The 25,825-nt window shown below is 36.9% G+C and overlaps 1 protein-coding gene across 1 annotated transcript; it reads right to left on the minus strand.

Moving 5' to 3' along the window:
* Positions 1-12,218: 12,218 nt before the first annotated feature.
* On the minus strand, positions 12,219-12,937 carry LOC127135872 (uncharacterized). Its single transcript, XM_051062503.1, has 2 exons — positions 12,575-12,937; positions 12,219-12,411 (listed from the first exon to the last, which is right to left on the minus strand). The coding sequence occupies exons 1-2, from the start codon at positions 12,861-12,863 to the stop codon at positions 12,362-12,364; spliced, it is 339 nt and encodes a 112-aa protein (XP_050918460.1). The 5' UTR covers positions 12,864-12,937; the 3' UTR covers positions 12,219-12,361.
* Between the last annotated feature and the right edge of the window lie 12,888 nt (positions 12,938-25,825).

A 25,825-nucleotide genomic window follows, 5' to 3' on the forward strand; every position in this document is an offset into this window, starting at 1 on the left:
AACCTATGGAGCATGATCAATAAGTCACTGACCACGGTGATTGGATAGGTGCTACTCCTGGACAAAATCCATCTGATAACCAATATTGGGGAGCATGGCAACACACCGGTTGGACCAGCAACCGATCATCCTATATGCCTACACCTTCTTCTCAATCTGAAAATTCTGAAGTGATGGAAATGTTGAGAAACATGCAAATACATTAGCAAAAATTTTCTACACTTCAAGAGGAGAGATTTACGGCCTTGCAGGATCGGATTCAGATTTAAAGTGACAACTTTGCATCTTTTTCTTCTCTCCAAGAGGAACGTTTCTCAGACTTAAGGAATCAGACCCAAACCCACAGTGATAACTTCGATTCATTTGCCTCCACAGTTATGCAACAAATTGATGCTACTCATCGCTCTATCTCAGGATCCTTCAATACGCTTAACCGGAACGTCATTGAATTCACTGACCTCTATGGAGAAGACAGACCTTCACGTCAACCTTCTGGTTATAGAGGCAGAAATGACCTGTCACGGGGGAGACGACCTTAAATGATTGATTCATTCAGTGCATTTCCATTTCTCTATGTTTGCATGTTATTGTACTTACTTATTTATCTTAAAGTTTATGTTAAACAATTATGGCAATGTTATTTACTTATTTTCTTTTGCTCCGTGTAATATTTATGCTTATAATTCTTACATTGACTTCATATTATGTGCATGGTTGTTAATGTCTATCTGGTGCAAAGTAATTGACTAAGTGCTTATGAATATCTTTGTTTTCCGTTGACCGTATCATTGTTTCTTTTTTATGTTGTCAAAGGGGGAGAAGCAATGGAGACACAATAGCAGATTTAGCAGATTTATAATAGTAGAACTTTTTAAGGCATGCATAAAATCAGGGGGAGGATGTCTATCAAAGTAAGTGATTGTGTCACGGTTTGCCATCATCAAAAAGGGGGAGTATGTGAGGGCAAAGATTCCTAGTCCTTATTTTAATGATGTCAAACCTTTTTAGTTGCTCATAATGTATACTTTGGACGGTGTCATCATATCATAGAATGCATTCATCCTCTAACATGCTCAAAGTATAAGTTCAATGTGTCCATGCATATATGAGCATATATCATGAATGTGAATAATGCACTTGATCATCGTTGGTACCTTAGGTTCATAAGAGATTGGTCTGAATTGACTAAAATGCATCTCAAAAACTCATTTTTGACAGTTTAAGAACTGTGAGTCGACTCATGACTTGGAGCGTAACTCTCAGGTCTGAACAGGTCGAGTCATAGGTCGACTCAATCTTGGGAAAACAGAATGAGTCACCTCATTGCCTATTTTTATTTGAACCATATAGCCACGGGTCTGAAAAGGTCGAGTCATAGGTCGACTCAACTATGGAAAAACCATGTTTGAGTCGACTCATCCCCTATTTGAGTCGACTCATCGCCTGCTTCACTTGAGTAGTTTTACCTCGGGTCTGAACAGGTCGAGTGACCTGTGTGAACAGGTCGAGTGGTCGTTGTTTGAACTCAATTTTCTGCTTTGTAATTTTACAAAATAATTATGTTATGCCTGTTATTTGGTCCATGCATTATATATATATATATATATATATATATATATATATATATATATATATATATATATATATATATTCTAGAGTCTCTTCTTCAACAACTAACAAGAAAAATGAAAGATATACACTAAAGTCCTCTTCATCTTCATTCTTCATTGCATTTCTCAACAACTACACATAATAATTTTTGTTGATCATTGTGCATTACTGTGGTGATAACATTCAAATAGGATTGTGTAATCTTAGTTTGGGTAGAGGCTTTGAGTTGGTTTTTCTTGAATAAAACCATTGGGGTTTTGTCCTCCAAGATTTGGGTTTTTTTGCACTAATCTTTGATTTGTAGATTCAGCCGAGTGAAAGCTTTAAAGAACGGTGGGTTTGTTCAAACAAGTAACGGTAACCAGAGGATTATGAAGGAAGGTTAGGGTTCAAGCGTCTTGTGGTTGAAGTCAGCCGAGCTAGAATTTTGGAGAACGTGGAGTTCTTACAATAAGGTAGCTACAATCGGAGGTTTCACGCACATCCGATCGAAATCAGCCGAGCTAGAGTTTTGGAGAATGTGGAGTTCTTGCAATAAGGTAGCTACAACCAGAGGTTTGTTCGGAATGCTTGAAGGACTTGGTTCAACTAGAATCAATGGGAGAGAAGTGAATAGGATCTGCAACAGCACTTGGGGTTGGTTGGTGGTGATCATTTCTTCTCTTGTATAAACTTTGCAACTTAATAATAAATATCTCGATTCTAGATTTAGAATTGGGGGCAGACGTTCCCTAAGCGAAGACGAAAGGGGAACTGCCTAAACAAATCTGATGTTATTCTCTCTTTCTCTTAACTCTTTAAATTCTGCAGAAATTGAGTCTTGTGTGAAACTAATAGTAAAATTAATCTCGCTTAATTTTTGTGCATAGAAGCTGTTCAATAAATTGGTGCAATCACTTTGATTGCAACTAAGTAAAATTCTGCACATTCAATTTGAGTGAAATTGAGATTTGGTATGGAGTGCGCACCAAGTGTTTGATAAAATTAATCTCACACAAGTCTATCAATATTTTACTTATTCTCTTATTGTGTTAACTCATCACTAGTGGTAACTATATCAAGGATTGGGGTAATTAAACGATTGATTAAGATAGTGGTTGATTATCTCGATCTTAGTTATTCCATTTGGTTTCACGCATATCTGATATTTCCATTAACGGACCGTTTAGACGATTGTGATCTAGGGAGCTTTCGCAACCTTTGAAAATAAATTTTCAATAGCGCTAAATTTTAAATACTGATCTATTCAACCCCCCTTCTAGATTGGTACTATCGTCTAACACCAATGACACTTGAAATTTCAAGACCAAACTTCACTTGATATGATGATGAATAAATACATTACTAAGATTTTTTTGACATCAAATGATTTCATTAATAAGCAGAAACCAAAAGAGAAACAACACTATTGTTTTGTTTAATTGGGACATATGCCCCAGCCAAGCTCTAAAACCAATAACTTATGAAAACTTAACTAAACTATGAACTACAAAATCAAATCTACGATTAACATAAATAACTTGAGATCCTTTCATACTGGACACTAAATCTTGACAGCTTTTTAGTCCACACATTTAACCATCATTTCTGCATCAGAGATGCATTCTCTAGTCACTATTATAAGTAAATTTGACTTTTTTGATACATTTAACTCTTAATATATCTAATTCATATATGGACTAGATACATTACCAGTCAAATATATCAAAAAGTGAAATTTACTTGTAATAGTGACTAGAAGGTGTAATAGTGACATTGCTCTGGTTAAGATGTTTAGCCATTTTTAAACCCCATCTAACCTCTAATGTTTCAGCTAGAGTAGGGTCTATGCCTATCTGTTCTCTTCAACAAGCTGAAAGGACAACAAAGTTGGTTTGGTCTAAAGCAACCAAACCCTATCATGTATAATAATTTAAAAAAACATCCAACATCAACAAAAATTCTACAAGTATCAAAACAAACCAATTCACCCTCGTTGTTATTGTTTCAGACAGTATTAGTTTGATTAACATAACCCATCTCACAAAAGTGTTACATACAAAAGATTTATATAGCAAACCACATAAATGGATGGGTTTTAATTACTTCAAATTAAACACAATCATTTCTATATGTCCATAATCTCCACAAAGTGGTTGAAACTGATTGAAATTAGAATAGATCAAGTCTCTATCCCATTGTTTATTGTATGCATCTATCAAAATTGATACATAGTTTGTATCCTCATGCATACAAATTTTCACCTTGAAGTCTGTTTGATTAAAAAGCCAAAAGTCCTCCCATATCTTCATTTTTAGCCCAATACCAATTCTCCATCTCACTCCTTTTTCCATCAAATTTTTGGCACTAAAGATTCTTCTTCATGCATAGCTTAGTTGATATCCCATAGAGGCTTATAGAAAGGTGTTCCTAGGATAATACATTCTTTTGAACATTCTATCTAAAAGAGATTACCTCTTCTGAATAAGCCTCCTGATTTGCCCACACGGGCTTCCTTCCACAAAACATGTGCAGGAAGAGATGTTTCTGAACTTTCCTCCTTCTGCAGCTACACATTAAGTCATACAATTTGATCAGATAAAACTAATATATGATGAACAAATTTGTTTTCGCAATTTATAAATACTTACCATGGATTGTTCTAAGCGTCCATATCCGACACGTCCTTTTCGGTACGGATATGCGGGACTTGATGCTCTTTCCCGATTTGTAGCACTTATTCTTTGAAAAGTCGGGTCTTGTCTTTTGGATTTGAAAGCTTCCCATTCTTCAGCCGATATCAAACTTTCATATTTTCTAGGAAGCTCCGCATCCACAAAATTACCATCCGCATCCTTAAGGAACTTGGATGATAAAAATGTCTGAAACCCTCTAAGAAGCTTTCCGGCCAATTTCATACAAAACCCTCTTCTTTCTTCTTCGATGTTAAAACATCGCTAAGAAAAACATACAGATTGATAGTTAGTATCGGTAATTGAAAAAACATAATTGATACCGTATAATTAAGGGCCAAATGATTGTACCTTTATCTCACTCCAAATTTTTTCTTTGGACTCTTTCAACTCTTTATTTCTCCAATCATCACATGTAATGGGAATTTCATTCCTTACTAGTGCACCGATGAAACTAGTTAAGGTATGCCCATTAGGTTCTATAAGTTGTCCCTGGTTGTTCCAAGAGACATCTAGTATGATGCCTCGAGATCTTCCTTGGACCACCCTTCGCATTACTGTGATGCCTCTTCGAATTTCTTCTTCCGTGGATACTTTACTAACTTCCTCATGTTGGTCATCAGCCATGTCTAACCTGTAATAAACCAAGGAAACCATCAAATATCAAATATAACTTATAATCAAAGCAATTGAAAACAAAAAAATAAAGAAATCATGCATTATCAGATATAACTTATAATCAAAGCAATTGAAAACAAAAATATAATGAAATCATGCATTATCACATATAACTTATAATCAAAACAAATGAAAAAAAAAATAAAGAAACCATGGATAATTTACCTAAGTCACTAACATCTCTTTCTTTTCTTTGTTGGAATATTAATCACTTGTTTCTTAGCAATGCGTACGGATGAATTGATCCAAATTCCCTCATTATGATCGTTTCTTATATATGACTCATCCGGTATAAGATCCTCAACTTCATCATTTCTATTCAACTCATTCCGTCTAATGCATGACTCATTCTCAACATCAATATCACATTGATCGACACCGCTATCATCAGTCACTTTGTTAGAGAAAAGCACTATAGACCATTTTGTACTCTTCGGGTCATTCACATAGAACACTTGTTTAGCTTGAGATGCTAGAATAAAAGGTTCATCTTTGTACCCCACCCTAGTAAGATCAACTTGCAAAAATCCAGACTTATCCATTCGTATGCCACTACTATTCACCCACTTGCAACCAAAGATGGGAATCTGAAACTTCTCGTAATCAAACACCCAAATGTGCTCAATAACTCCAAAATATGACAATTTTGCATATTTGGGGTTTAAGTCCTTCATACTTGATATATGCATTGCTTCAGCTAGCACGGTGACACCACTATTTTGCATAGTACTCTTATCATCTTGTTCTTTGGTATAAAATGTGTATCCATTAATTGAATATGCGCTATGAGAAAACACATGCAAACTTGGACCATATGCCAAACATCTCAACATTTCTGTTACCGAAGAAGGATCTGAAGAGCGCTTCAAATAAATATGATCCTTCAACCATTGTATGAAACTTTGATTATGCTCTATAACTATCCAATTTTCATTTCTGTTCGGATTTAACCTTCGGAGTACGTCCTTGTGCATTTCAACATATGGCTCAACCTCATTATTATTGTGCAGAACATACAAATGAACTTGATCCCGTTCATCCCTTGATATTGTCACAATTTTATTCCCAATTAATTTTTTACCTTCCATTTTGTCGAAAATCTGAGCTCTGGGGAGTCCAATCGATTGAACGTTAGACAAATATTCAGTACAAAACTCAACAGCTTCTTCAACAATGTATCGTTCAACAATACAACCCTCTGGTCGACTTCGGGATTTCACGTACCCTTTTAATATTTTCATATACCGTTCAGCAGGGTACATCCATCTCATATAAGCTGGTCCACACAACTGTGTCTCTTTCACAAGATGAACAACTAAATGAACCATTATGTCAAAAAAAGACGGAGGAAAATACATTTCAAGCTCACACAAGGTAATTACAATCTCTTTTTGTAGTGTTGGTAAGATCTCGGGATCGATCACCTTACTACAAATTGACCTAAAGAAAAAACACAATTTAGTTATGGCACTTCTTACTTTTTCTGGCAAAATAGAACGTATACCTATCGGTAGAAAATGTTCCATTATAACATGGCAATCATGTGTCTTCAAATTCTTCAACTTGAGGTCTTTCATAGAAACAAGTCTTCTGATATCAGATGAGTATCCTTCTGGAACCTTAACTTCACTCAGAGACTTACACAAAATTTTTTTCTCCTTTCTAGATAAAGTAAAAGCAGCAGGTGGTAGATATGTTCGTCTTCCTTTCTTCACGGGTGCTAATTCAGTTCTCATTCCCATTTTTAACATGTCCTCCCTTGCTTTAAGGCCATCCTTAGACTTGCCTTTTATATTGAGTAATGTACCGATAACACTTTCAAATACGTTTTTTTCAATATGCATAACATCGAGAAAATGTCTCACGTACAAAGACTTCCAATATGGCAATTCAAAAAATATCGACCTTTTCTTCCACCCACCTTTCACAATCTTATGTGCAAAAGGCTTGCCAAACTCAGTACGCACATCTTTCACCTTTTCAAAAACTTGTTCACCTGACAATGCGGGTGGAGCTCTACGATGTTCGGTGTCTCCATTGAATGCTTTTCTCCACCCACGGTAGTGATGTTTAGAATGTAAGAATCTACGATGACCGAGAAACACATTCTTCTGGCAAAGTTCCAATCGAATCGTATCGGTTCCGTCTTCACAAACAGGACACGCACGTTGACCTTTAATGCTATACCCAGATAGATTCCCGTATGCTGGAAAATCATTAATTGTGCCAAACAACATCGCCCTCAAATTGAAACTTTCTTTCCTATATCCATCATAAACCTCCACACCGTTCTCCCACAAAATCTTTAAATCTTCGATCAGAGGTGTCAAGTATACGTCTATGTCATTCCCTGGTTGTTTAGGCCCAGAGATTAACATAGATAACATCATGTACTTACGCTTCATACATAGCCACGGAGGTAGGTTATAAATCATCAGAATCACAGGCCATGTGGTATGTGAGATACTTTGAAGACCATGTGGGTTCATTCCATCAGTAGATAATGTCAATCGAAGGTTTCTTGCTTCTAATCCAAACTCAGGATAATCATTATCAATCTTCGACCACTGTGGTGAATCAGCCGGATGGCGATACATTCCATCAATAATTCTTTCATCTGCATGCCAAGTAAGATGTCTTGCATCGGTTTCACTACGAAACATGCGCCTAAATCTCGGAATTATCGGAAAATACCATAAGACTTTTGCGGGAGATAATCTTTTCTTATATCGAGACAAACCGCATTTAGGGCACTCAGTTAACATTGCATATTCGTTACGAAACAAAATGCAATCGTTAGGACAAGCATGTATCTTATCATAGCTCATGCCAATAGAGCACAACATTTTTTTTGCCTCATAGGTTCGATTAGGAAGAACATTATCATCCGGTAGCATTTCTCTCATAAGGGCCAACAACTCTGTGAAACTTTTATCCGACCATCCATTGCCCGCCTTTAAGTTGTACAACTTTAATACCGCAGAAAGTCTTGAGAATTTAGTGCAACCTTTGTACAACGGTTTCTCTGCATCGCTTACCATCCTCTCAAACATTTCAGGACAATCATGAAGATCTTCTTCCAGTGCTTCTACAATCTCTTCAACTCGATCACAATCGTATGTTTCCGTGTCTTTGTCGTATGAAGCATAGGTCGTATTACTTTTTCCACTCGATTCAACATTCTTGTTAATTTTCTCACCATGAAATATCCAACACTGATAACTTTGATCAATTCCATGCCTCAGCAAATGCGATTTCAATCCATGTGCGTCAACCTTACCAATATAACAACAACGCAAGCAAGGACAATGCATTCGTCTGGGGTTTTCAGCGTGTTGAACAGCATACTTAACGAATTCCAAAACCCCACTCTCGTACTCTTTGGTCATTCGATCGGCACAGATCCATGTTTTATCCATGGTTTTCCTACTTATTAAAGTAAACAATTAATCTAGACGAAAATACATAACTAAGGTAGTATCTTTGAATATCCTAACAATTATAAGCTTTAATTCATTTTAAACTTCAAAAACCTATACATAACCAATGTTAATATAAACTTCAATAACGTATCCGATACGCCAATATACCAACTTTAATTACCTCATCACTTTCATTTTTTATATTACAAGAATCAAACTTTTTCTATTACAATATACCTATAACTATACCTATAACTATACCTATAACTATATTAGAGTTCGTTCAATCATTTTATGGGAGAAATCTTGTTCCTTTAGAATGAAAGTGAGATGAACAACACTTTCACAGTTAAAAAGAAAAAAAACTACCTATTCAATCTTCAAGTATAATCACTAAGGAAACATGAACATTCAAAATCAATAAACCAACCATATTCCATAGTAGTTTCAATGAACATTCAAATTGATTTCAAAGCATGATTAACTTTAGCATATCATTGCAACGTCCATCAACACAATAATGATTTCTAACTTCCATACTAACCTCAACTAACATGATCAATGGACTTCTAACTCATGTCACCTCTAATTACTAACAGCTTATTAACTAACATTTTTCATAACACATTTTCCTAACTGTTTTGACTACTAATCTAACTCTCCTAACACAATTTAGTCTTCAAAGGGCATATGACTCTCAAGTTTTGAGAGTATCAATGAAGATAGGATGTAGTTCATTGAATATGCCAAACCTAAAGAACTTAAGTCCACAAGTCAAACACACCAGTTCTGTTCATTGAATATGCGCTTTAAAATTTACATGGTACTCATAGAATCACCCTAGCTCAGAAAAAACACACAAACACAAGAAAAACAATAAAAAAGAAAAAGAAGTATCTTGAAACATACCAGTTCTGTTCGCTTGGAATCGATGCCCGGTTTTATATGTGCTTCAACAGTTTCGTCAAACTTTGCCTTGGCGTTGGCCTGAACAATATATAATGATATTAAATGATACAGTAAGCAATGGAACATTGCAGGTAAAACAGGAACAGTGTAAAAAAAATCAAGAATACAGTACACACAAAAAATTTTGGGAATATCAGCACGGTTGAGATTGTTGAGATGAGGAGTGCGGTGGCGGAAACGGTGGAGGTTCGGAGGTGAGAGGCGAGTGCGGCGGTCGATTGTTTGGGTGACGGCGGAGGGACCCTTGAAGGCGGAAACTAGGGTTTTCGGAAGTTGAAGGAAAATAGGGTGATATGCGTGATGTCGTGTTTTGGAGAAGAAGGTTATGGCTGTTGGAGACTGAGGAGAAGAAGGTTACGGCTGCGTGAGTGAAGAAGAGGGAAAACAAATGAACAGAGAACGAAAGCGCTAAGGTCTGAAATTTTATTTTTATTAGACCTTAGACAGCGCTTTTGTGGAAAGCGCTTTCTAAGGTATGCCTTAGACAGCGCTTTCCAAAAGCGCTTTCTAAACCCCACCTTAGACAGCGCTTTTGGTTTTTAATTTTTTTTTTAATTTAAAGACTTTAGACAGCGCTTTATCAAAAGCGCTGTCTAAGGTCTATATTAAAAAGCGCTTTCTAAAAGCGCTGTCTAAGGGGGGGTCTTAGACAGCGCTTTTAGCAAGCGCTGTCTAAGACCCCCCCTTAGACAGCGCTTTCATTATTTTTTGGGAAGATTTTCCGTGTTTTATTTTAATTTTAACATTAGACAGCGCTTTCTTTTAAAAGCGCTGTCTAAGATGCGCTGTTAAAAGTCTTTTTTGGCGTAGTGATTGCCTTGTTGAATTCTTTAAACCTTTGAATCCCATTCCCCATTTTAAATATATTCTGATAACTGATCCCCAGGGCATTCAATGCATCTTTCTTTTCTTATCCTTAGACTCCATTGGAATTTGGCTAAAAATGGTTCAATATTCATGACATATGTCATCAGAAATTTTATAGCAACTCATAATGTAGTTTAACACTGCATGAGAAACTGCTTCAATGAAAACCTCTTTTCTCGATCTCTAAATGGTTTCTTCCAATAGTACCAACTCAACATGTCTTTTTTCACACTCTCTAACCTATCCCTCTCATCTTTCTTAGATGTCCAACTTCTTTTAGATTTTTTCCACACTCACTATCTCTTTTCAAATATTTTTGACTTGAAAATCTTCAAAGGCGGTGTCAATTCTATAGACTAAGATATTTTTAATATAAGAGTAAATTATAGGAAAGACTATTCTAGTATTATTTTCAATTTTAGAAAAAAATATTTCTAGAAAGTTTTTAAAATTTGGGCATGCATAATATGAAAGAAAAAAAGGAGAGAATAGATAAACCTTATTCTTTTCTCTTTTAAATATATGATGACAAAGTTTAAGATTTAGAAAAAAAAATCATTTTTTTAGAAATTAAAGGTTAAAATAGTATGTTAGTCATATAAATTAATGAATTTATGATTTTGGTCTTTGTAATTTTTCTTTTATTTTAATCCTTAAAGTTAAAATATGCAAGAAAAACCGTAGATTTTCTTCAGATTTTTCTACGTATTTTATCTTTAGGGATTAAAATCAAACAAAAATGACATATAAGAATTCAGACAAAAAATATATAAAAATCAAAATAAACATTCACTAATTTACATAAATTAAAAGATTATTTAATCCAAAAATATATTATATTGAATAAGAAGCTAATAAAAAGAGTGTAAAAAGTTGAGAAGAAATAAAACTTAATACAGAATTAAATGAGAAATAGAAATAAAATAATAATATTTGAGATTAATTGTTATACATTGTCAGTGTAAATTTTTTTACACTGTCAATATATCACAATCACCCGTTTGTATTATTTTACCTGTAATTATAATGAAAGTCAAACTTCTCTAGCAAATCAATGGTTATGATTAACTGATAGTGTAAAATATCTTTATACTGTTAGTGTATTTCAATTAAGTTCATAATATTTTAATAGTGACTAAAATCTTAATGGTTAACAATTTTTTTAAATTTTTTTGTTTGAAATAAAAAAGGAATATTAGACAAAAAAAATATAGGAAAGTTTTGACCAAAAATTTAAAACTATTTTAAAAATCTTAACAAAGAGAAAGTATGAAGATAATAAAGAAAGTAATAAAGATATTCAGAAAGATAGAGAAGAAAAATAAAATAATATTTTTGATAGTGATTAGAATTTCAATGGCACACATTTTCTACTAGTCTGATAACTTAACTCATTGGAATCTTTTTAAAGATGAATAGTTCAATAAAATTATAACATTCTATTATATTATATAAGTATTTTAAAAATTAAATTTATGATTTAGTAGGATATACATTCGTATATATAAGAATATTTTATACTGTCAATCTATAATTTTTTTTTTTAATTTTTTTTATCGGGTTGATGAAAAATTAAATTTTGTTTATGAAATAATGTAAAATGACATTTAATCTTATTAAATCAACATTAGAATGTAAGAGCACATAAACAATTAATCATTCAACTATTGAAAAAAATGAGACTTATTTTTATAAGTTTTAGATAAAATTACATTAGATTCTTTAAATTATTATTTTTATAATAAAGTGCTCATTTAAGTTATTTTTATAATAATTTAAATATTTGTTTACATTTTAAACGTTTAAAATATGTGTCTGTTATGTTTTTTTATTATATTTTATCATTTTTTACCACTAAAAATAATTACATCTATAATTATCACATTTACTCTGTTAAAAATAATAACGATACATGCATTTAACAACTTAAATGACTGAATCATTAAAAAAAAATTAAAAGAATTAACTTGTTACATGAAAATAAAGAATTAAAAAAATGTAAAAGTGAAGAGTTTAATTTATTGATTGCTACATATTATTCCAATATAAACTTTTAAATACGAATTAACGATTGCATTGACAAAGTCACAAAGTCGATAGACAAAATTCATACTTTTTGATTTATTGACTGTTACATATATTCTAACAAGTTTTCAAACATGAATCGACGATTCCGTTGACATCACGAGCATCTGAAAAAATAAAATATAAAAAATATGTATGAGATATAATTAATAAATTCAATACTACTAGTATTTTATAAGATGAATTTAATATCAATAACTCTCTTCCATACTATTATATTAAAATCAAATATATCAATTATAAGAATGAAAAGGTAAACTAAGAGCATACCGGTATTAATATTATTGAGTTTGGAGTAAGTACAGCTTCTAGTACAAACATATGCATCTTGCGATGGATGTTTACTGCATAACAATTCACATAGAGCCATACACATTCCATATTTGATTTTATTTCCCAACTTAGGTGCACATTCTAAACCACATTTGACAAGACAAGTAATGTCATCGATTCCATTTTCTGTAGCTTGAGGTGGAAGAGAATGATTAGCTTCAGCAGAAACCAACATAATCATTGTGATAATCATCATAACAACATTTTTCATCTCACTTTTTGCCATATTTCTTTCTTTATGTAAATACTGTTTTGCTCTTGGTGTATATGTTGTGTTTGATTCGAGTGGACAATACTTTAGGTTGAACAAAAACTCTCTATTTATAATTAAATAATTCAGACATGGTTAATTAAAAAAGACTTTATCTTTAATGTAAGTCTTTATAATATTATTTTAATATATATTAATATGTATATATTGACTTGCAATAAAGATAAAGTCTTTTTAAATTGACTATGTGAATTTATTAAATTATATATAGAGATTGTTTATTCAACTTAACTCATTATTTATAATTTTTTTTAATTAGTAATACGACATTAAATCTATAATTATAAATGTTATATTTTTATACAATATATGCATAATTAATTTTAAATATTCAAATAATATTATTAAATATAAAAGCGTCTTCTATAAATTATATCATATTTGATATCTTACTTTGATATGTTGTTTACTTTATAAAATACTTTTATAATATATTAGAATATATTTTATCTTAGACAATGGTCATATTTTTTTTTGTCAACAAAAAAGGTAAAGTTATTATTATTATTATTATTATTATTATTATTATTATAACACATCAGATGAATCCAGAAATTTAAGTGGATGCAATTTCTAAGAGGCTGTGAAGGATTTAAGTAGCATTGCTAAGGAGTTTGAGGTTAGGAAAAAAACAAAAGATGAAGTTGAAGTTGGAAAACGGAAGGAGAAAAGCCAATTTGCTCAAGCTGTTGTTGATTGTGTCATGGAGTTTCTTCATTGCTTAAGAGAAATGGTGGTGATTCTCAATCAAATATGTCTGTAATTTTTTGTTTTTATTTTTACTCCATGCAACAAGCACTCTTTCTGAATGTCGTCCTTGGTTCTACATGTATGATTATATAATGAATGTGTCGCGGCGGGAAAAATCACAGAGTCTCCACCATCCTTTATTCGTTCTTAAGGAACACTAGAAATAATGAGAAAACCCTAAAAAGTAAAGATAAGACGTTATGGTTAGACATTCGATTAAGTGAGGGGAAAGTACTAGCACCCATCACCTCCATTATACTCAATGGGAACCTTCTCTAACTCTAGGGTACTATGTTAAGGCTTGTTTGATATGTTTAAGTTTATCTATTTATGTTATTTACAAAGGAAGGGATATTTACAAGGTTTATGATGGGAAACGTTAAGTTTTATGTTAAGGGACTCGCTAAAGTTTCTCAACTTTGTGCCTACTGTTAGTTATAAATTTACGTGTCGGGTTTTTGTTATCGTATCCACGGGAATTGTAAGATATCACCGCCGTTCGATGGTTGTATTAATCTTAGCTTAAGTAACAATAAGGTTTTGGTTGGTTGTCACGTTATCTTGCACAAAAAGGTAATAAATTGCGGTAAAAGTTATGGTTTGAATAAATGAGAAATATTGCCAAAGTTAGGGTTCGATGATCACTTTGCATGTATTTGTTCGGTCAACAATCATATAAACTCCTTTAGATGATAAATCATTTCACAAAGTCCTCCCAATATGTTTCTCTCGAACACACATTGTGAGTTTTCCCATTTTGATCCATTGTTTCTCTCGAACACAATTTATCAAAATGACAACTTTTTGGTTCAACCTTATGGTGAACAAAATCATTCATTACTATCTCTAGCTAACAAACAAGATTGGATGAAAACCTAGGTCAAGAGTTGGTAAACATCTCTCGATCATAAGCCAACACAAAGAGTTTTAAATAGAAACAGTTTTCATCATATATTCACCATTAAAGAGTTTACACATGAAGATCCTTACATTTACACACAAAGCTAGTAATCACCTACATCTAACCTTGACAAATGGATGACTTAGCTACTCATTTTCATGGTAGCTTGGTCGGCAAGTTTCGGAAGAAGGTTGATCAACATCCAAGTCGGATAATCGAGATTGGATGGGAATCCACCTTCTTTTTGTAGAAGATGGTTACAAGATGAAGAGAAATGAAATCTAGGGCATAAAATCTCCCAAGAACAATGCTGTAAAATATCTCTAAGAAAGTACAAAAGTGGAAAAATTAGGTAAAACTAAGGTATGGCTCTCAAAAGTGGCACTTGCTACTTATAGAGTTGTACTGGGCTGTCATGCTCGCTAGGCGAGCAGAATTTCTCGCCTAGCGAGGGTCTAATTGAGGCACCAGAGGCCCCTGCGCCCAGAGAAACAGCCTACTCAGACTGTCATGTTCGCCTAGCGAACAGAACCTTCGCCTAGCGAAGGTCACGCTTCAACCCTCGCTCCAGCGAGGTTGAGAGGTTTGGCTACTGGAATGCTCGCTGGGAACTCGCTAGAGCCTCGCCTAGCGAGTGAGTGCTGGCTGCGCTTTTCACCAAAACTGAACGAACTCGCTACCACCTTCGCTAGCAGCTCGCCTAGCGAATTTATTGATATTTTACTGGAGCTTTTCGCTAGCAGCTCGCCTAGCGAGCAGGCTGATGAATGCTTGTTTTCTTTGGTTCCTTTGCCAACTTTCTTGTGTCTTCATTTTCAATTATTTCATGCCTTCTTCCTGCACAATAACACACAAATCAAAGGTACCAAGATCGTTTATCAATGTAATGCATTTCATGTAAAACAAAGGTGGTTTTGACAATTTAGCAAGGAAATAGAGTGAAAGATGCCCACATATGATAGCTCAAATAAGCACTTTTGGGCATCTAACAACTCTCCCCAACTAGATTCTTGCTTGTCCTCAAGCAAAGTATGCCCCTTGAAGGACAAGAGGATTTGCCTTAAGAAAAAGGTTTCTCCGAAGTTGGATAAAACGGCTCAAACACAAGCGAATCAGCATATACAAGTTTCCAACGGTTCGAATAAAATAATACATAAGAACTAAAACTTAATAGCTTATGCGAAATATTTATCTATCTACAACAATATTATTCTGAATGAATCACCCTATCTCTCCTCTTCGAATAACGAATGAAGAATTTACGCGTTTGCAACCGCGGGAATAATCTCACTCTCTAACAAACAATGAAGAAATCAAATAGATTCATACAATGTCTAACAATCATAAATGGTAATGTGGAAGCATAAAGATCACTAAGGGCTTTTCGGTTGAAGCTTGGTTAGGTTAACAAACAAGGGTCATTTCTAAGGCCATTGAAACGAAAGTGCCGATGCAAAAGAGACATTCACAGTATATTATTCACACATCTCGACTTTGTTTCATTTGTTTCTTATTTGAAACCTTCACAACTCATATTCCACAACTCAATTTTTATTTTTCACTATTTTTCTTCCAAGCAAGCATTCATTTTCATTCTTTCTATTTTTGTTCTTTTCTTTCACATCATATTTACAAAACAGATGTTTCTTTTCTATATTTTTATTTTCAATGCTTGCTCGGTTTTTCTTTTATTTTTTTCAAGAGTTGTGGTACTTACCGATTCTCCCCAACTTATTTCTTACTCACCCTAAGTGAATGCTCGTAACTTTTTACGACAAAAGAACAATAATCAAGATTTTCCGGGTTGTAAAAAAAAGATTTTTGAAATCTCGCTTTATTTCAAGCTGAGATTCAACTGTTTAAGCTCAACGGGGTTAACAAATACTCTCTCTGCTCACAGGTAAGTTGTTTTTGGATGTAGTTGTGCTCGATAAAAAACAAGTGCCTTGATCATTTCTAATTGCTTCCACATATTCACAATAATAAAAGACAAAGCATGAATCAAATGAATCAACAAAAGTTATTAGAATCCAGCATTTAAGTGTACAATGGAGGTTTCCTCACAATTTGTGGTTTTAAGTTCTAGATGAAACATTCATTCAATTATGTTGCAAAAAGACAATATTCAATTTACCAAAAAGAGTAAAGTTCCTAATGCATTCTATCATTCTAGCCGAAGGTAACCATGTACCTTAGCCTCATTCACTTGTTTATTCTTATCATTGCCATCCAAGCTCGGATGCACCTTCATTGGGTACTTCTTTGAGGAGCAACCAATCTAGAAGGTTTGCCACTTAACCAACCAAAAATTTATTAAACAAACAAAATTAAAAACATAAATAAATAACATTACTGAAAATTTAAATTGTTCATGGGGGACAAAACACCCCAACAGTACAAAACCAAACTCAAAATACAGAATCCGAAACTACAATAGAAATAAACATAAAAATGAAAAATACAAAAACTTAACCCTCTAAGGGCTCAGAATCCTCTTCGCTACCGGCTTCAGAACCGGTAGCCTCATCATCCTCAGCATCATCATCATCATCAGCAGCAACACCTGAAGACGCACCAGCGCCCACCCCCTCACCATACACAGGCCTGTCCACAGGCCAGTTGGCGTTAAGCAGAAACTGCTCACGCGTCATCAAGGCATGAGCACCACTCCCCTGCAGCTGTAACCGCTGCATAGAGTCGTGCATATCTAACATGGCTCTCTGGGATGCCGCCATCCATTCAAAACTGTAATCGCACACAGCTCTCAGGTAGGGATCAAGTCCAGAAGTAGAAGTACCAGGACCATCAGAAGCCCGGGTACTCTCTGTAGCTGCACTGCCTCTGGCATTCTTCGCTCTACAATATTTGGCCACGTACCGGTCATCGATAGGTGGCGGGATCCTTACCTGACCCCGAGACGGAAGTCTCACCCTTGCCTGAATGCACAAACTCATGATCAAGCACGGGAAAGCTAAGGGACAATTCACACGAGCCCCCGACTTTAGCCCGCTCTCGATCACGGACTTAAGCTCATTAGCGATGATCCTCGCCACATCGATCTGGACGTTGGTGAGGATAGAATGGACCAAATGTGCCACTGGGATCGGCACTGTAGAGGTGTGGGACTTTGGCTGGATGTTTGTTAAAACCAAAAGCAGTATCAGTTGAGCTATGGGAGTCATGTCCTCCCTGTGATACCTCATTGGAACCCCAGATGGGTTCAGCTCAACAGATTTCCCTGGTAATAGCAGGGCGGCAGAAATGGCTTCAACATCCTGGTGAAGCCGTAAATCAGTATGGTATGTGTCCCTCTCTTCAGCTCCCAGCTGGAGCGGTTCCCCAAGGACTCGGTTGATAGCATCCCGATCAAATGCAATTGGACGCCCGGCCACTTTAGATACCCAAGTAAAGGGCTCGTCATCATCAGGCAGTGCGTTTGCATAAAATTCACGCATTGTTGCTATGTCATAATGCTCCAGGGGATTAATCAACCGATCCCATTTCTTTGTGTCAATCAACCCGGCAAAAGTTCTGTTCGTTCCCTGAGGGTTGATGAGGAATCGCTTCTCCGGAAGAATTTTCCGTTTCTCCAGAGAAATGTACCTTGCGGCCTGCTTCGGGCCGACAAATTTGTCGTTATCAAATTGGATAGGTACAGTCCGGGAAGTAGTCGCTCCCTTTCTTTTCTTTGACGCTCCAGACCTTGATTCCATCTGCAAAATATAAAAGGAAACAGCACACACCAAACAGATTAGACAGCAAAACCATTTTTCAAAAGACTGTCATGCTCGCTGCTGTTTCGCCTAGCGAAGTGGCAGCGAACGCTCGCCCCAGGGTCGCCTAGCGAGTGCTAGCGAACCTTATGGGTTTTGGGGGTTTTCAGCATGTTCAAAGAATATTTCCCAAAACCCATACTCTAATGGTTCCAACATCAGAACCTAATGATTTATCAATTAAATAACCGTTCTATGCTATTGGGGATTACATATTTACATTCAAAACCTAAAATCCCCAATTCCAAAACCTAAAATCCCAATTTGCAAAACCGAAAATCCCACATGCAAACCCAAGGTTTCCCATACCACAACTCATCCTAATTGACATTCAAATTGGAAATATAAAGTTCAAACAAAAATAAAATGTAGTAGGGCAAACCTTAGTTACGTGATTTGATTGAAATGAAGTGAGCAGGGTTTGCAATGGACCGAATAGAGATGGAGTGTTAGTGAGAGTGATGCAAATGAGAGAGTGTGGAGAGCTCTGTAAAAATTTTCTCAGCAGGGTTGCAAAACAGCAAAGTTGTGTTAGGGCAAAAATGAGTGCCCTGCTGAGATTTTAAATAAGTGTTGTCATGCAGCGCTCGCTGCTGCTTCGCCTAGCGAGCAGCTAGCGAATCAGCTCGCTACTGCCTCGCCTAGCGAGCAGCAGGCGAGCATGACAGCAATAGCCTTTTCAAAGGCAGCATTTCAGGTTCATGCAGCAAGGTTTTAGCACTAGGAAACCCAACACAACACAACACAAAAAACAGTAAATACTTACAATGTTGGGGTGCCTCCCAACTAGCGCTTGTTTAACGTCGGCTAAGCTCGACGGTGTGATGCTCACAGAGGAGCATCAAGCGGAATTGCACAGCTCTCGCGATCCACATGACCGCCGAGATAAACTTTCAATCGTTGGCCATTCACGGTCCAACTATCTTTCTTGTCCATGTCTTCGATGACAATAGCCCCGTACTCCTTCACCTCTTTCACCCGAAATGGCCCGGACCATTTTGATTTCAACTTCCCGGGAAACAATTTCAACCGGGAGTTGAACAATAGGACCAACTGTCCGGGCACAAATTCTTTGCTTCGGAGCTTCTTGTCGTGGTACTTTTTTGCCTTTTCCTTGTACAACCAACTTGAGTGGTATGCCGCATTGCGCATCTCTTCCAACTCAAGTAGTTGCACCTTCCTTTTGTCACCGGCCAACTCATTTTCGAAATTTAAAAATTTTAGGGCCCACAAGGCTTTGTGCTCCAATTCAACCGGCAAGTGGCAAGTTTTACCAAATACCAATTGAAAGGGAGTTAGGCCAATTGGAGCTTTAAAGGCCGTACGGTAGGCCCATAATGCTTCGTCCAATTTTTGGGACCACTCCTTTTTTGAATTAGACACGGTTTTTTCGAGGATTCTCTTAATCTCACGATTAGAGACCTCAGCTTGCCCGTTAGCCTGTGGGTGATACGGAGTCGTCACCCTATGCGATACACCGTAATGTTTTAAAATAGTTTCCAAAGGTGCATTACAAAAGTGTGACCCTCCGTCACTTATCAACACTCGGGGGGTTCCGAAACGGGAAAATATGTTTTTCTTCAAAAAATTTATCACTGTTTTCGCATCCGCCCGAGGTGAGGCAATCGCCTCAACCCACTTAGAGACATAATCGACTGCGACAAGCATGTACTCGTTCCCATAAGAGGCTGGGAATGGTCCTACTAAATCTATGCCCCAACAATCGAATACTTCGACTTCTTGGATATTTTGGAGAGGCATCTCATCTCTCTTACCAATCCCTCCGCTTCTCTGGCAACTGTCACAACTTTGCGCATGGGTATGTGCGTCTTTGAAAATAGTGGGCCAATAAAATCCCGATTGAAGAATTTTAGTGGCCGTTCTACCCCCATTATAGTGTCCGCCGTAAGGCGAGTTGTGACAATGCCAAAGGATGCTCTGCGCTTCATCGCCAGTAACGCATCTCCTTAATAGGTTATCACTACCCAACTTAAACAAGTATGGGTCATCCCAAACATAATACTTCGCATCCGAAAGGAACTTCCTTTTTTGGTTCGAAGTTAGGTCGGAAGGCATAAAACCACTAGCCTTGTGGTTCGCAAAGTCTGTAAACCACGGCCTAACTTGAACTTTAAACAGTTTTTCATCAGGAAATTCTTCCCGGATTTCCTTTTCAGACGCGGTAACCTCCACATTCACTAAGCGGGATAAATGATCCGCTACCAAGTTTTCCGACCCCTTCTTGTCTTTTATTTCCACATCAAATTCTTGTAACAAGAGGATCCAACGGATGAGCCTTTGCTTCGAATCCGGTTTGGTTAGCAGATATTTAATCGCCGCGTGGTCGGTATACACTACGACTTTGGACCCTATAAGATAAGACCTAAACTTTTCTAGCGCATACACTATTGCAAGTAGTTCTTTTTCCGTGGTGGCATAGTTTATTTGAGCCTCGTTAAGAACCTTACTCGCATAATGTATCGCATGAAAATTTTTGTCTTTTCTTTGGCCAAGCACCGCTCCAACTGCGTAGTCGCTCGCATCACACATTAGTTCAAAATTTTCATTCCAATTGGGAGCGACTATTATTGGAGCGGTAACCAATTTTTCTTTTAAAGTTTCGAAAGCTTGCAAACAATCATCGGTCAAGAGAAATACCTGGTCCTTAGCGAGCAAATTGCTCAAAGGCTTAGCCACCTTTGAGAAGTCCTTGATAAAGCGCCGATAGAACCCGGCGTGCCCCAAAAAGCTACGGATGCCCTTCACATTCACCGGAGGAGGTAATTTTTCTATCACTTCAACCTTAGCTCTATCCACTTCAAGCCCCCTTCTAGAGACTTTGTGGCCTAGCACGATCCCCTCGGTCACCATGAAGTGACACTTCTCCCAATTAAGCACCAAATTGGTCTTCACACATCTCTCCAACACCGTTTTCAAGTTCACCAAGCATTGACTAAAAGACCCACCAAATACCGAGAAGTCATCCATGAAGACTTCCATTGTTTTCTCTATCAGATCAGCAAAAATGGCTTGCACACATCGTTGGAAAGTCGCCGGTGCATTGCACAGCCCAAAGGGCATTTTTCGGTATGCGAACACTCCAAACGGACACGTGAAAGTCGTCTTCTCATGATCGGCCGGGTCAACCGCAATTTGGTTGTACCCGGAGTAGCCGTCCAAAAAACAATAGTATTGTTGGCCCGATAGTCTTTCGAGCATTTGATCCATAAATGGGAGTGGAAAATGGTCCTTTCGAGTCGCGGTATTCAACCGCCTATAATCAATACACATTCTCCACCCCGTTGCAACTTTAGTGGGGATCAATTCATCCTTGTCATTCCGGATTACGGTAATCCCCCCCTTCTTCGGAACAACGTGCACAGGACTAACCCACGGACTATCCGAGATCGGGTAAATCATTCCCGCATCCAATAGCTTTACCACTTCCTTTCGAACAACCTCCTTCATGGTAGGATTTAAGCGGCGTTGTGGTTGGGCCACCGGCTTAAAATCCTCCTCCATCAAAATCTTGTGCATACAATAGGATGGACTAATTCCTTTTAGATCGGAAAGAGTCCAACCCATGGCTTCTTGATTTGTTTTTAGCACAATGATTAGACGGGCTTCTTCTTCATTTGTCAAAAGGTTGCTTATGATGACCGGCTTTGCCTCGGTCTCATCTAGGAATACATATTTCAAAGTAGAGGGTAGCACTTTCAATTCAGTTGGCGCTTTTTCGTCAATAACCTCCTTTTTCAAGTTTTCCTCCTCTACTTCCCATGGTTGTAGGTCGTCTAAACTATCAAGTTCCTTTAAGCATTCCTCAAGAGCTAGCTCTTCTTCAACAGTGAAAACCTCCAATGAGTCGTCAAGAGCTAACTCCATAGGAGATATCTCATGAATATGCTTTGAAACCTCCATAATAGCGTCTTCGATCACATCGATGCGAAAGCTATCATTTCTATCTTTTGAATGCTTCATTGCCTCGAATAGATCGAATGTAACTTCCTCATTTTGAACTCTCACCTTCATTAAACCGTCATCAACATCTATCATCATTCGCGCGGTCTTCATGAACGGTCGGCCCAAGATGAGCGGAGCATCATCATCTTCCTCCATATCAATAACAATAAAATCGACCGGGAAAAAGAATTTGTCGACCTTCACCAAAACATCTTGGGCTACGCCATGAGGATGGGTCGTCGACTTATCCGCCAATTGCAACGTCATTCGGATGGACTTAATCTCAATGTTGCCAAGTCTCTTGATAATTGACAAAGGTATAAGATTAATGCTTGACCCCAAGTCAATAAGTCCTTTCCCGACATAGACGTCACCAATTTTAACCGGCAATGTAACTCTTCCCGGATCAACCTCTTTCTTAGGAAGCGTCCTTTGAATAATGGCACTACAGCTCGCATCAAGGACGATGGTCTCCGGTTCCGTATACCTCCGCTTTTTTGTTAGTATGTCCTTCATGAATTTGGCATACTTGGGCATTTGCTCCAAGGCTTCGGCAAACGGAATGTTGATTTGCAACTGTTTAAAAATATCCATGAACCGGGCGTAATGCCGTTCATTCTCCCTTTTGGACGGGGCATGAGGATAAGGAAGGTTTTGGATTGGAGTAGCGCTCACTACCTCCTTTCCCTTTGCAACTCTAGCACTCTTCCATCTAGGCTTTTTTACTACCTCCCTTATTACCTCATCACTTGTATTTTTCTCAATCTCCACACTTTTTTCTTTTCAACTTCACCATTATTTTTATTCTTTTCAACTTCTTCACCCTCACTCCACTCTCCTACTTCACCATCAACATTTTCCTCCAATATTTCCTCCTCAATTTCTTTCTCTTCCTCTCTTTGTTCACTCTCGACTCTTTTTTTATTCTCACTACCCAACTCCCTCCCACTTCTCGTCATGATCGCCTTACAATGTGCATTAGGATTTGTTTGCGTGTTTGCCGAAAAGGAAGGACCGGTTTGTTGTTCCGCGAGTTGCTTAGCAAGTTGCCCAACTTGAGTCTCGAGATTTTTTATGGCCGCGTCATTGCTCTTTTGGTTAGCCATTGACATTTGCATGAATTGCGTCAATGTCTCTTCCAATTTAGAAGTTACGACCGGCGGTTGTTGAGATTGAGGTTGATAAGGATTTTGGGGAGGGTTTTGACGGCTAGAAGAACCACCTCCATAACCTTGGTTATGATAATAGTTGCTTCTAGGTTGGAACCCTTGGTTCCCTTGGAATTGTTGTTGATTTTGAGTGTGCGGTTGATAAGGTTGTTGTTGTTGTTGTTGTTGTTGTTGTCTCGGTTGATAGTCCCGTTGATTGGCCATGTAGTTTACTTCGTCAAAACCGGGAGGTGGACAAAATCCGGTGTCATGTTCACCTTTACAAAGTTCACAACAAGCTATTTGTTTAGCTTTTGACGGTTCTCTTAACTCTTTAATTTGTTGCGTTAAGAGTTCCACTTGTTGTGAGATGAGCTTGTTTTGGGCAATGTAACACCTCAAAATTTGCCCTCCTCTCTTGGGACTAGCATTAACATATTTGCATATCATTTTAGGACATTAGGCATCTCATATTGCATAGCATGTGGTTACATAGTGCAAGCCATCTTCCCAAGTCTTGATCAGGAGATGAGGAAGTTCAAAGGTGCAAGCCTAGGGTTTATTGACTGATCATGGCCATCTGAGGATTGGGCTGTGAATTAGGGTTTCATGATTCTCCAAGGGTATTGGTCTTCATCTTGTTTGCAATGATACATCATCATCATCATGATTGGGTGTCATCAGAAGATTGAAGAAGATTCCTTGAGATTAGGGTTTTGACCACTGGTCAACCCTAATCAGTTGCATTGGGCCAATCAGGGCTGGATCAGGAGATGAGGTCTGTGATGGTTATGGGGTTCATTTTGTGATTATATTGTGCTTATTGAGGCTAGGGTGTCACCCTTGAGCCATTTCAGTTGGAGATTGGGGCTTAAATTGATCAATGCATTGCCAAATTCATCTATCAGATGGAAAAGTCAACTGTGGTCAACTGTACATGATCTGATGGATTTGGAGGTGAAAATGAGTTGAAGACACTTCATTCATGTTGGATTAAGTGTTAAATGACATTGCAAAGCTTGAGAATGAAGAAAATCAGGTCAGGACAAAAACTGCCAAAAATAGCAATTGACCTGTAACTGAAGTTTCCAAAAATGGAAAGTTTTTGACCTCAAAAACAGATGTCCAAGGAAGCTTCAAATGAAAAATTGTTCAACATGAAAGTTGTAGATCTTGTTCTCACCTTTCCAAAAAGTCCAAGAACTTGAAAATCCAATGTGTGGTTTGCAAAATATGGCTCAGTGAATTTCAGAAAAGACCCGTAATCAAGAGGCCATAACTACCACATACTTTGTCCAAATTGCAAGTTCTTTATATGCACAAACTCCATTTGACATGTACTTTGAGGGTGCATCATTGGATTTTCCCAAAAATGGCCAAGGCAAAAAGTCACTTTTCAACTGGACAGCTGAATTGGACCAGGGGCAAAATTGTCCAAATGTCAAAATAATTGGAATTTTTGAATGGGACTTTTTCCAACACCTCAGGAATGGCATTTGGAGTGTGTTTGAATATTCATTTCATGCCTAGGCCTTTTAAATTGAGATTTGGCTTGAAAAGTGAAATGGGGAAAATTGGACAATTACCACACATATGTGAATTTGAGAAATACAACACCAATGAGCATGGGACAAGTTTCTATGGTTCACATATGACATTTGGAGTTTGCATGAGCTGTCAAAACAGCTGGCAATGAGCTGTACATGGAAATTACATTTTTGCCCTTATTTGCAAAATAACCAATTTCACTTAACATGCTAATTTGGTTAATTAAGTGGATTAGTGGAGGATTAAGCATCCATATAAATTCTAAAACACTTCCTAATCATAACAGAAAATCATTCACCAAAAATTCAGATCAAAAACCTCTCACATTCTCTCAATTTTCATCAAGAACACTAAACCCTCAAATCCTTCAATCTTCCTCAATCTTGAACCAAATCTCGAAATTCTTTTTGCTTTGAACTTGTATCATCATGTGCTAGGACTGTTTTTGCTTCTCATCATCAATCAAGCTTCGAATCATGGCTGTTCCAAGAAGCTCCATCAATGGTGAAATCGGATTTTGAGCGATAGAAGCCGAGGCACGTGGATTTGGATGCATCAATCGTCTTCACCATAGCTTTTCTTCATCTGTTTTGTGGAAGTGAGGCTCGAAGCTGCACGAACATACACGGCCATTCCAGGTTTGAAAGAAATTCGATTATCATGTTTTGCTCGATGTTCATATGCGTTTTATAGAGCTTGCTATGTAGATCATGGTGATGTAATTAGTTTTGCAAATGATTAACTGTAGCTTGAGAAATCTAAGTTTGAAGTTATGAACACAAACCCTAAGTGATTCGATTCGGTTGATATAGGAACAATTAGGACAAATTGAGT

The sequence above is a fragment of the Lathyrus oleraceus genome, chromosome 1 (assembly GCF_024323335.1).
Source record: "Lathyrus oleraceus cultivar Zhongwan6 chromosome 1, CAAS_Psat_ZW6_1.0, whole genome shotgun sequence".
Lineage (NCBI taxonomy): Eukaryota > Viridiplantae > Streptophyta > Magnoliopsida > Fabales > Fabaceae > Lathyrus > Lathyrus oleraceus.